Source organism: Bacillus rossius, chromosome 6 (genome assembly GCF_032445375.1).
Source record: "Bacillus rossius redtenbacheri isolate Brsri chromosome 6, Brsri_v3, whole genome shotgun sequence".
In the NCBI taxonomy this organism is placed as follows: domain Eukaryota; kingdom Metazoa; phylum Arthropoda; class Insecta; order Phasmatodea; family Bacillidae; genus Bacillus; species Bacillus rossius.
In genome coordinates this window covers 21,093,889-21,105,978 of record NC_086334.1, presented here as the reverse complement: position 1 = coordinate 21,105,978, position 12,090 = coordinate 21,093,889, and the positions used below count along the sequence as shown (strand labels likewise).

At 37.2% G+C, this 12,090-nt stretch overlaps 1 protein-coding gene across 1 annotated transcript; it reads left to right on the top strand.

The window, feature by feature from the left end:
- Positions 1 to 3,300: 3,300 nt before the first annotated feature.
- Positions 3,301 to 11,219, top strand: LOC134532823 (NAD-dependent protein deacylase Sirt4-like). The gene is made up of 2 exons (XM_063369737.1): positions 3,301 to 3,949; positions 7,515 to 11,219. The coding sequence occupies exons 1-2, from the start codon at positions 3,335 to 3,337 to the stop codon at positions 7,827 to 7,829; spliced, it is 930 nt and encodes a 309-aa protein (XP_063225807.1). The 5' UTR covers positions 3,301 to 3,334; the 3' UTR covers positions 7,830 to 11,219.
- Positions 11,220 to 12,090: the final 871 nt, after the last annotated feature.

Here is a 12,090-nt window from a genome sequence, read left to right as displayed (position 1 = left end):
TGGAAGAAGGAAAAAGATTTAACTTGCGACTACTTAGGGCAGACTAAAAGCTAAAAATAGTACATCGGCACTTGAGGCCTTAACTGCAGTAGACTACATTTCAAATTATTGATCGGTGCTCTTCTAATTCTCTTGTAAGCCAGGAGAGTCGCTGACCAGAGACGTTCGCGGTTGGCTGCCCTAAGAAAAGTGACCTCGGGGTGTGGTTGGGTCGCTAAATTAAAAGGCCAAGTCTCCCTTGAAAGAGGGTGGGGGAGGGGAGCCTTCGGTATTCATCGGCGCTCGTCGCCATAGACACTAGAAGTTGGCATCCTTGACCAGCGCGCTCTGGACGGAGAAGTGGGGAACTCAACTCGCCCGGCGAGCGGTCAGGTCGAGGGTCGATTCAACTTGAACATTGTTCTTATGGGCACGACAGTGCTGCCCTCAGGTGGACAGCCAGAATGGTAGGGAGGGTTTAGTGTCTCTTGCTTCCACTAGATGGGTCGCGGTCTGTGGATACGTCTTTTAGCAGTTCGGCGCATCTTAATTCCTCTCATCACCGGCAGGGTGTGCGGACGAGAGTGTGAGAGCGGCTGTGGGTTATGACCTCCATGGATCAGAGAGGAGTGGGGGAGGTTATGACCGGTAACTGACCCGGCCTGGGTTCTGGACGAGGGTACTGGCGAGTGCGGGGGAAATTCTGCAAGGTTCGTGAGAATCAAGGCAACGAAACACCGCGACGTGTCTGCCGCACCGAGAATTTGACCAGGCTGGTTGAACAAGCTTGCTGATTGCGAGACTTTGGGGAAGTCACCAGGGGCTGAATGTCTGCTTGCCCCCGCAAGTCTGGTCACGAAATGGCTTTGTGTAACAAGACTTAGTACATGACAGCAAGCGGGTGTTATGGAACTGGGGCGCTTCAAGCACCACTCCAAGTCGCAACGTAGCATTGGCGAAGCTGTGAACAGGTTGGTGTTTGTTGATGGGGGGGGGGGGGGGGAAGAGAGAAAAAAATATGCTGAAAAAGAATTGGCATGGCTGTACACTGGGCTGAATAAAATGGGAGGGAGCAATGAATTTGACGCCACTCCCGCTGCCTAAGTTTTTTAAGTAATTATTAATCTGAAAAGTGATCTCAGGGGAAATAACAGGGGTTCGGCCTCGTGGCTGCAGGCAGGAGCGTGTCGCGGTTCGAAACCTACCCGGGCTGTTCAGGCCACCCAGGACGCCTTATAAATAAATGGTAACCTGATTGACACGACACTGCACTTTATTAAGAACCGTCACACACACTGGTCCAAGTACTGGCCGCGTCTGTTGTCTGACCGTTTGTATGCGTAGACGATGCGCGCAACCAGGATAGATGGCAAAACGGTATGTGCGGACTTATGCTGTGGCCGTTATCGACGTGAAAGATATGACGGATGGTCGCGGAGCTACTATGCTGCAACAGCTTATGCAGAAATTGACGTTAACATGTAAAACAGTACATACAAATTAACGTTTTAAAGTTATTTGCAATCTAACCTGTTACAAAACAAAGTCCCGAAAAGTACGTGGGTCCGGTTAGATAAAAGCATAAAAGTCACAGTCACTTATTACAGCTTGAAACAGTTATTATGTGGTTAGATTAAACTCTGGACATGAAATTACGTAAAAAAAAAAAATGGAAAATCTCCCTTTTGGGATTAAATGATTATGTGACGAGTCGCACGAAATGACATGCGACTGAGTGGGGTCGGGGCAGAGCTGGAAAAAGGATTTGAAGAACTTACACTATTGCTGAGACTTGGATGTGGCGCGAAATATGAAGGCGCTGGACCCCTTTGAGCTCCCGACGGTAACAGGCGCGAGAGCACCGTGCGACCTCGCGCCTAGACACGTGAAGCGCGGGAAAACAGCTCCGACCAGTTTTGGACTTAAATGACATATTTCACAATATATGATTATTGGACATAACTTCCCTTGAATTATCTTTTAATTGTTATTAATTTCGTTTTTGATTTAAAAGAATAATTACTGCTTTAGTTTAGCGCATTGCCACACCCGGCCGGGCGCTGTAAACGACTTTGTGTTCGTCGCGGTGCACTTTAACTCACTCGGCAGACATCATGCTCAGGCGTGTTCGATGCACTTAAGAGTAAGTGTTGTTGTGACATAACGGCCTGTGAGGACCATAGGGAGCACCGGCGGTTGGCGTCAAATTTAAGTTAAAAAATTTTTTAAAAACTCTATTTTGAAATATTAAAAAAGGTGCCTTTAATGCACATGATTGGCACAAACTACTGCATTCGTGGTATTGTTTTATTGACTTCTTCCCACAAATCATAAAATGATGCTATCGACCTGATTCTGAGAACAAAGCATCACACATAAAATGTTCGAGACTGGTGGTGAATTCCAGCTAATCTGGTTACCGAGCCACATAAGAGTACAGGAAAAGTGTGCATGCAGAAAAACTTGCTAATATTGCTTCAGATGGAAATTCGACTGCATTGGACAATGTATTGGGAAGCTTGGAAGACAGGCCAGTCATACCGATTAGTTCAACCACAACAGACTGAAGTATGAAATCGTGAGGTGACCGAAAAAAGGGGATTCATTACAACTATGGTTCGTCTCCGCCTCAATCACGAACGTTTCAAGCAACATCTGCATAAAATAAACCTTTCAGTTACTCCAGCCTGTGACTCAGGATGTGACAGGCGAGATATAAATCACACAGTTTTATTGTCATCTCCTGCAGGCTGGAGTCATTATGTACAGGAAGGTTATCTATCACATGTGGTCTCATATTGTAACTTTTCTCGTTCTATCTGGTCGGCCGAAGCTGCCACATAGGCTACCTGATTATTAACTCCGCATCGGGCGTGTGACGTCATCAACACTACAGCATTTGTAACATTCTTGAAGCTTTCCTTTTCAGCTTCTGTGAAGAAATCTTTGCTCGTTATTACTGTGGAAGACGAAGTACTACTAGACTTGGTTATGGCTGCAACGGACACCTAGGCCAATATTATTTATGAAGAAGAAACTTATCTAAAACCTTTATATTTATTGCACGGGTGCAACATTCTCAAATTATTACCGTTCTTTCTATGGTAGTTGTCACTATTTATTTACTAAAAGTTTATATGTGTTACCGTACTATATTGTCTCTGGTTATAAGTACTTTCTCTTTCTGATCTTCCATTAGGTTTTGACGTTTTAATTATATGACAATAATGTTTTACAATCCTATTTACTGTTTGAATTGTGCGGCATGTGTTGGCTGTCCATAAAAATTACCTGCTGGCTATTTTAATATTTTTGGTTAGGTTTACCATTGATTTATATTATTCTTTATTATAATATGGCTTTTTTAAAACATTTGTTAGTGTCTACTTCAAACGCTAACATACATGTTTTACGAAAGTCTCTGTGTTCACTTGCATTTGTACCGAAACACAACCCTTCTCAGGACGTGGATGTGGAAACATTGACGGGTTTTTTGCGATCTCATAGCAGAATACTTGTGTTGACGGGAGCTGGCGTGTCAACGGAGAGCGGTATTCCCGATTATCGGTCTGAGGAAGTGGGTCTGTATGCTCGGAGTTCGACACGGCCGGTCAAATTTCAAGATTTTATGAAAAGTCCTTCGTTGCGCAAACGTTATTGGGCTCGTAATTATTTTGGCTGGCCACGGTTCTCTTCTTTTTCTCCCAACGAAACACACTATTCATTATCAAAGCTAGAAGAACTTAATAAACTACAGTGTATTGTTACTCAAAATGTTGATAGGTTACACCATAAAGCTGGTAGTAAGAACGTGATTGAGCTACATGGTTCAACATTCAAGGTCATGTGTATGGGTTGCGATACTAGAATTGACAGACATGTATTTCAAGAAAAACTTGCAGAGCTAAATTCTAACATGGTACTGTCAGCAACTGCCATTAGACCTGATGGAGATGTTGATTTGCCACAGGTTTGTTACTAGTGCTGCTGATCTTTTTAATATATTTTTAATTTCTTTTAATTATCTCTTGATGGTTTTGTAAAACTTTGTTCTTAGAAATGTGTTTTAACAGATTTGGTGGTACAAAAAGTATTTGTAAGAGGAAAGGGGCTACTTTGATCCAAACTAGGCCTTGCACAAAGTAGCCCCGAAAAACAAGTTTTTATGGTATGGTTATGAAAACTAAAATTTACTGTCAGGGGAAAAAAAAAAATGAAATGGATTGTCACATTTGTTATAAAAAAAGAGCACCACAGGCCCCTGATAGACCACAGCGATGCATAGCAGGACAGCTGCATCGGTAAATATGTACTTTAGCGGTATTTGCGGAAAAAAAATATGTTAAAAATCCGAAAATACTTTTATTATATGCTCTTTAACTTCCTCTTTTCGTTAAACCCGGCGGAGATAAGAAATTCCAAATTTGACTGCCGCCATTTTTTTATTTTGCTGTGTGTTCGTGAATGCCTAATTAATTAAAATGGTCAATTAGGTCAGGTTAGTTACATTATAAATACTTTCAAACTAAGCGGACATTAAAAATAATGTGAATTAATTTTAATGGTTGTTTAGTTTTAAAGTATTTATAATGTAACTGACCTTACCAAACAAACTGGGACAAAGGATGAACAGTAGGAACTCGCGTAATTTTTTTTTTTTACTTATTACTTGCGCAACAATATCCAAATAACAAATAAAACATTAAAATTTTAAACGTTAAAAACTCAAGTTAGAGGCGGGTACAATTCCTTTGCCATTAGTATAAAATGATGTAGTCGTTCACCTACGTCACGAAAAGAAAAAAAATTCATACTCGTAAACAAAAAACATGCTGCATGAATGCACAGGTATTGTGATGAAAATTAAAAAAATCGGTATCTCCTAAAGTATTTGAAATTTCTTATCTCTGCCAGGTCTAATGAAAAGAGGAAGTTAAAGAGCATAGAATAAAAGTATTTTCGGAATTTTTAAATTTTTTTAAACAAATATCGCTCAACTATGAAAATTAAAAAATTTGATATCTCCTACTAAAGTATTTGGAATTTCTTATCCCCGCCGGGTTTAATGAAAAGAGGAAGTAAAAGAGCATATAATAAAAGTATTTTCGGATTTTTAACATTTTTTTTCCCCCGCAAATACAGCTAAACTACATATTTACCGCTGCATCTTCAATTCTGTTAGGATGCTTGTAGCTATTCAGGTCATCAAAAATGACCACCAACATTTAATATGCACTTTTATGGATCCTTAAGGTTAGCCTTGGGCTAACTGCAACGTGCCATAATTTTTAGAAATAATGGAAATGGCCTGTTAACCAGCAGTGGCCCATGTATCAGAGTAAATATATACCAAATATTTTTGCAAATATGCATCACCATTCTCACTTATTTCATTTGTGTCTGAACACACATTTTATAGAAGCAGAAAATCTTTCAAGCAATGTTGAGATAAAAACATATTTATGGCTGTTTTTGACAACTTTTATTTGCGAGTTCCTATAGACTTGTCGAGTAAATTCTGTCTCAGTAGTTAATTTGTGATATTAGCACACTGTAAAAACTTGTGCTGTATGTATAAATGTTAGTTCATAAATTATTGAAGGTTACTTATTGTAAAATAGCATAAATATTACTCAAGGTATGAAACTAGTACATCATAACAGTAAAATTGTAAGTTGTAGGTTAAACATGTGCGTTACAGGCACGAGTATATTCAGAGCCAGTAACTCAATCAGAAACAGTAAATAATAATAAATGGGTGGCTCTTAACACCAACCACAGATTTGAATTTGGCCCCCACGCAAAAAAAAATTCACACCCCATATTAAGGCTAATGTCTCCTTGAGAAGGTATTCGGAAACTGTGAATGGCAAAGTACTTGCCTACAAACACCCCAGAAATAAAATTTATAATGATGGACTTACTTTGAGGAGAAACTGGGTTTGTATCTCGTTTCATCCTGATTTCAGATGCATTTGGTTTAGTTGTGCATTGCAGTAACATTAAGCTGACATGCAAGTCTTAAAATATAAAAATGTTTAAAATTTACTAGTGACATGGTGTGCAGAGCTTCTAGAAGAAACCTCGCGATTTGAACTTAAGATATTAAGTGGAGTCTGCTTATGAAAAGCATTCAAGAATACAAAAAGGGTGGACAAGTGGTTCTGTTTCCTTATTTAATTTTTAAACTGTATTTTTAGAAAAGTGAAAATGGTTAAAACCTGTGATTTCAAACTAATATTTTAGGCATGAAAATCCCAACACCCATGGGACTTACATTACCTTAAGTATGAGGGAGTACTAAATAGTTGATGTTATATATTTAAATATACAACTAGTTAGTTTCTCTTTTTTTTTTTTTTTTTTTTAACTTTTAGGCTAATCAACATGGGTATTAAGTGTTTTTAATTACGTGTGATTACACTTTTATATTCATTTCTTCACCATATAATGTTATGGTTACTGTTGAAATCTCATAGTTGGCCTGTGCATGTCGAGACGACAGCACACCAGTCCACAGCCTTGCTCTTAGAGGAGATAACATGTTCCCTTTGTGCCGTCTCACTATCACAAGTGCGTCCCTGGCTAGACAGGTCCCTTTACACCCAGTCCGGAACCAGGAAGCAACTTTTCCACAAGTGAAAAAATTCCTGACCCGGACAGGAATCAAGCCCAGCCTAAAACTCTTAAACCACTTAGCCAACTGTCAAACTCAAACACTTTTACGAAAGAAAATTATTTTGTTTTTGATTTGGTTAGCTGAGAGTACAGAGAGTAGCATTCTGTTACAGTTGAGTTTGCTTTCCTTACAGTTCTTCTTTCTTGTTCAACATTCATCTTCAATTTACAATTTGTTCTTGGAAATAATGCTTTTAATTTGTGAGTTACTGTACATAAACTTTAAACAAATACAATAATACAGAATTTATCATCAGTCAGACAATGATAACACTGATGGGAAGCCAGTTTTTGCACAAATATCTTAAAGACTGGTACATATTTGGTAATTAATCTCTAGATGGTTCATAAGAGAATAGATGTATGAGATGTATGTTGCTAGTAATGTTACCTTCTGTATACGGATTAATACAAACATTTTTTAGTTTAAATGATTGTCCTATCAATGGATGGCGTCAAAAATTTTTTGCCACGTGGCATTGTGATCACACTAATGAAAACGTGGCTTTGTGACCAATCTTGGGCTTTGGCAGTTATGCCTTAAAATTAATGTTTATAAAACAATTCACTTATAATTTATACTTCAAAAGTGTCCCAAAATTTAGTTTTAAGCTTTAAAATTATTGCAAGTGCCCAAGAAATGACTTAGTCAAAAAATATGTTATCACACAGTTTTAACTGTCTTCAATTAAGATTTATATAATTGTCTGTATACAGTCAAGCCATCACAAACATCAGCTACGATAATCTGGGCCATTCAGGGGACCAAACTGGTATCTTACGCCAGCCGGCAAGACATTTGGCTATTGTAACAACAACTAGTATGTATTTTATGTTGACACTGTGTATTGTTTCAGAATCAGGTGGATACGTTTTGCGTTCCAAGCTGTGACACATGCGGAGGTGTCCTGAAACCGGACATAGTTTTCTTTGGTGAAAGTGTGCCGATGGCTCGTGTACAGTTGGTTAAGAAGAATGTAGAAATGTGCGACTCTGTGCTTGTTCTTGGTTCATCGCTGTCGGTTTTCTCTGGCTACAGGATAGTGTTGCAAGCTAAACAATTGAACAAAGCAGTTGTGATTGTGAACATCGGAGACACCAGAGGAGACCAGCATTGCAAGTTCAAGCTGAATGTGAGGTGTGGAGATGTGTTTCCCAAGTGTGTGGAATGAACAGTCAGATTTATGATACTGCTGATGAAATGAGAAACAAAATAAGTTTCATTCTGTGATTCATTTTCAGCAACCTGTGAATATGCAACATACAGTACATAATGCATGAAAGTACAAGTACATGAGACTACATAGTACCTATAGCTACTTTATAAATTTTATTTTTTAACTTAAAAAAATAATAAAATACATATTTTTCAGTTAATTTTTAAAGAACAAGTATACATAAATTAAATTACCACAGTAGCGGGAATAAAAGAGAAATACTTTCAAATCGTTTTTGGCAATCATAATGAAACAAGAATTCCTGTAAATAAATGAATATTTTAGTGCCTAATAAACATTTATGCAAGTACCTTTATAAATGTGAGTTACTATTATTTAGGATTAGGAAGTGGAAGTGGGGGAGGGGGAGAGATAGATGACCTTGAAAGTTCGGCTACCTCAGTCTAATATAAAACATCATTCGTTATAAGACAATATCAATTTAAGACATTACAATATACTGTAACTTTGCTTGTAACATATTAAATATAAGCAACTCACATTAACTACAAATAAGTAAAAATTTCACTATGGCCATGCTCCTGCATAAAATATTTTATTTGTTCGTTTCAAATAATAGAAAATTTTATTTTAAAATTATTTTACTGAATACTGAGTAGAAATTATTGCGAATAAAATAAATTACAGTACATACTAATTTCTTCATATCCTAAAGAACAAGGTTTTTTTTTTAAATTGTGAACAATTTTCACTAAAGAGGCACAACTTCATAAAGAATTTAATTTTAATTTCTGTTAAATCTTGATGAAATTTCTCTATAATTTTATTTTCTTCAGTAACAGCAGTATTGGCAAAACCTTAATAGGTTGTGAATTTTTCACAAAACACTAAACATACTTGCCGTATTAGCTGCTTTCCTGTTACAGTATTTTTTCCACGCACTTATCATTAGGGACCCCAGAAAATGGTAAATAAAACTGGCTCATTTCGGTGTTAAAAAATGACAAAAGCGGTGCAAAAAATCTGTGTCAAAATAAGCAAGCGGTGCAAAAAATCAGTGTAAAAATAAGCAAGCTGTGCTAAAAATCGGTGTAAAAATTTGGTGAGATACATTAAATTAAAATTGAAATTGGCAAACTAGGATTGTTTTGCTTCAAATTTTTTTAAATTTTAATATTAAACATAAAATGCACTCAGTTGGCAAACACTAAAAAGTTTTTAGTGTTTCTAGTTTTCTTCTTGGTCTTGTCTCCTTTACAGCAACCCTGTGTTCCCCTAGCCTGTTCTATTCCATCTGTTTCTAACCAAATGTTGGTTTTTTTTAAAAATTGTGTTGTAATATTACTATGTTTGGAAATTAAAATAATGTATGGTCTGTTGGCCATCTGCTTTTTCCAAAGGTATGTTTGCCCCCACCATCATTTCAACAAAGTTTTTAATAAATTGTTTGTTTACAACTATGTTTTTAGAAGTTTGCAAAGCAGCTCCTATAGACGTCTGTTTTGCAGTACCGATAGTCGACGTTGATTCCGCACATAATTTTTTTTTATGAGTTGTGTTAGAAACGTGTTTTAGGCATGTGTCTCGACGCATCCAGTCCACACACACGTTGCAAAACTTACACATTATTATCTTATCCTTAACATCAAATATATAAAATCCTTCCTGCTTCATCTCTCGTTCTCGATCGAAAACCGTAACTATTTTCGGCATCTTAACACAAAAATAAGCACTACTAACTAGATGCTTGGAAATTAATACCGAGTAACCGAGACGTCATAAAAAAAAAACCACTATTGCAAGCTGCACCGTAAAAACATTTATGCCGTAGTGGCACGCACACGAAAAAATATTGTGTTCGGCCAGAATGAAACTACAGTAGAACCCGGATTATCCGCGACTCGATCATCCGATTCGCGGATTAACTGTGATTTATGTCCATCAAGTCCAATTTTTTAGTTACATATAACCAATGATTCAATATGTATGTAAATGTTAAAATACTTTGCAAAATGTATGTTGGGCAAAGTACTTTGACTCAGTCATGTTTATTTACACAGAAAGTTTAAAAAATACTAGTACATACATATGTATGTACATACTATTTTTGTGTTGCATGTTACGTGAATACAGTGAAACCTCGTTTATTCGTTCCCGCATTGTAGAATTTCCCGGTTTTATTGTTCATTGTCCGTGGTCCCGAAAAAATCCCGCAAGAACAATGTTAAAAAAATCCAGTTTCCATCGTTTACGAATATTTTTTAACCCGGTTTAACAGGTTGAACTTTACAGGCTTTTTACCGATTTCTCATTCAAATTCCCGAGAAATATTCCAGTTTACGCGTGTCTACACGACATGCAATACCAATATTTACATATGGCGACCATTACTAAAAGAAAACGAATAAAGTGAGCATGACGCTGTTGCTAACAAGTTCACCAACTTCGATAAAACAACAGACGAAAGCTAACGCTCGCACGATAGTTCTTGCTTTGTGCGATAATCGACATAACAATACAACCGTGGTCGATATACTGTACATACCAGCCCAACGTAAACACGTTTCTATTTAGCGACAGTGAAATCCTGCCAGAAACATAGACGAAATTAAATTGTTCATCCTAGCGTTTCCGTGGCCGGCCGTATATGCGCGAGATTTTCTTTGTTTACGGTAAATTAGCTTTACGCATTTAACTCTAATGCACGTGTGAAATTTGTAAAGGTTCATTGATATGTATCGGCCTACAAAAGAGGTTAAAACCATTAAAGAGCGTTTAGAAATTATAAATGCTGTTGAAAACTCATCTTATAATTTCTCTTGATACTACGACGCTGTTCCAACTATATGCCAGCGCCCCCGGCTGACGTGATATGGCCACTCACGTAAGGCTGTTCCAAACACAGTTCGCCCAATCATCTGCTTGCTTTTGTATTTATCCGGGGTCGCTGTTCCAAGCTGACGTCAGTGCCCCGAGCGGTGTGCGTACGCTTTAAAACTTCGCCTGTTTGTCTTATATATCCAAACATTATGCCAGAAAGGAAAATAAACGCCGTAGTTTTGCGTATTTTTACAGTATATTTTTGGGTTTAACATTATAACGTGAGCGTGTGTAAGCTTTTGTTTGCTTTAGTGCATTTATGATTAATGTTTGGCGGCAATGTTGCGGTGTTTGTTTACCATTGACGAGACAAGTCTTTTAACCAGTATTTAAATTTCGCGTAAAAACACTGCGATTTCGCGTTTTAATACAAAATTTCGTGTAAAAACGCTGTGTTATGGCGATTTCGCGTAAAAACTGTATTTAACGGTGATTTCACATTTATCGTCGTTTAATCGCGATCGCGAAAAGAACAGGCTCCTATTGATAGTGTATATAGTGTGCTGCTGGTGTCAATTTATGGAAATACCTAACTGATTCACTGAAAGTTTTTGCAATAGTACATACATTGTGCATTTGATAACTTTAGAGTGTGTTCCCACATTGTAGGATTTCCTGGATTATCCGTTTTTTACTCATGGTCCATTGGAAAATGGATAATCAGGGTTTCACTGTATTGTAACATTGATCTGCATTCCGACGGATTATACCGTAGTGTTGTGTGGAAGTGTTGAGCATAACATTTCATCATGTCATCAAATGAACAGAAAAGAAAGCAAGTGGTACTGTCAATCGACAGCAAAACAAAAATTATAGAAAGATTTCAGAGTGGAGAAACGATTGCAAAACTTGCGATTGAGTTTAATGTCGGTAACACCACAGTGCGCGACGTCATAAACAGGGTGGCCACTATATTTGTGATAAAAAATTCCAGGTTTTTTCCAGGTTTTTCCAGGTATTTTCAAGATTTTCCAGGTTTTGCAATATTTATACAAAATGACATGTTTTTATTTATGTAATACATGATACAAAGCACACATTTTAAAACACGGAACTGTATAGTACTAAATATAAAACAAAAATGCACAAAATGTGATACATACCCAACTAAAAAAACAGGTGGCAGTTTACTAAATATATATTTGCCACATAACTTTAACCTTTTTTGTGTTTAAAAATTTCTTAGTCTATGAGAGCGGTCTGTTTTAAGGCATCACTCATTATTTTGACTTTTTTTGCCCTAAGTTCCCTGAGGTTCTTTTTTTTTTTTTTTTTTTTTTTTTTTAACCAAATATATTTGGTATATTTTGTGCGTATTAAACAGGGCACAACACTGGCCGGCTGGTGGTTGTTTTCATTCAAAACGTGCTAAAGA

Bases quoted from the DNA above. Each gene is read 5' to 3' on its own strand.
- LOC134532823 (XM_063369737.1), top strand. From the start codon at position 3,335: ATGGCTTTTTTAAAACATTTGTTAGTGTCTACTTCAAACGCTAACATA. The intron at 3,950-7,514 runs GTTTGTTACTAG...GTATTGTTTCAG, and splicing joins GAGATGTTGATTTGCCACAG to AATCAGGTGGATACGTTTTG.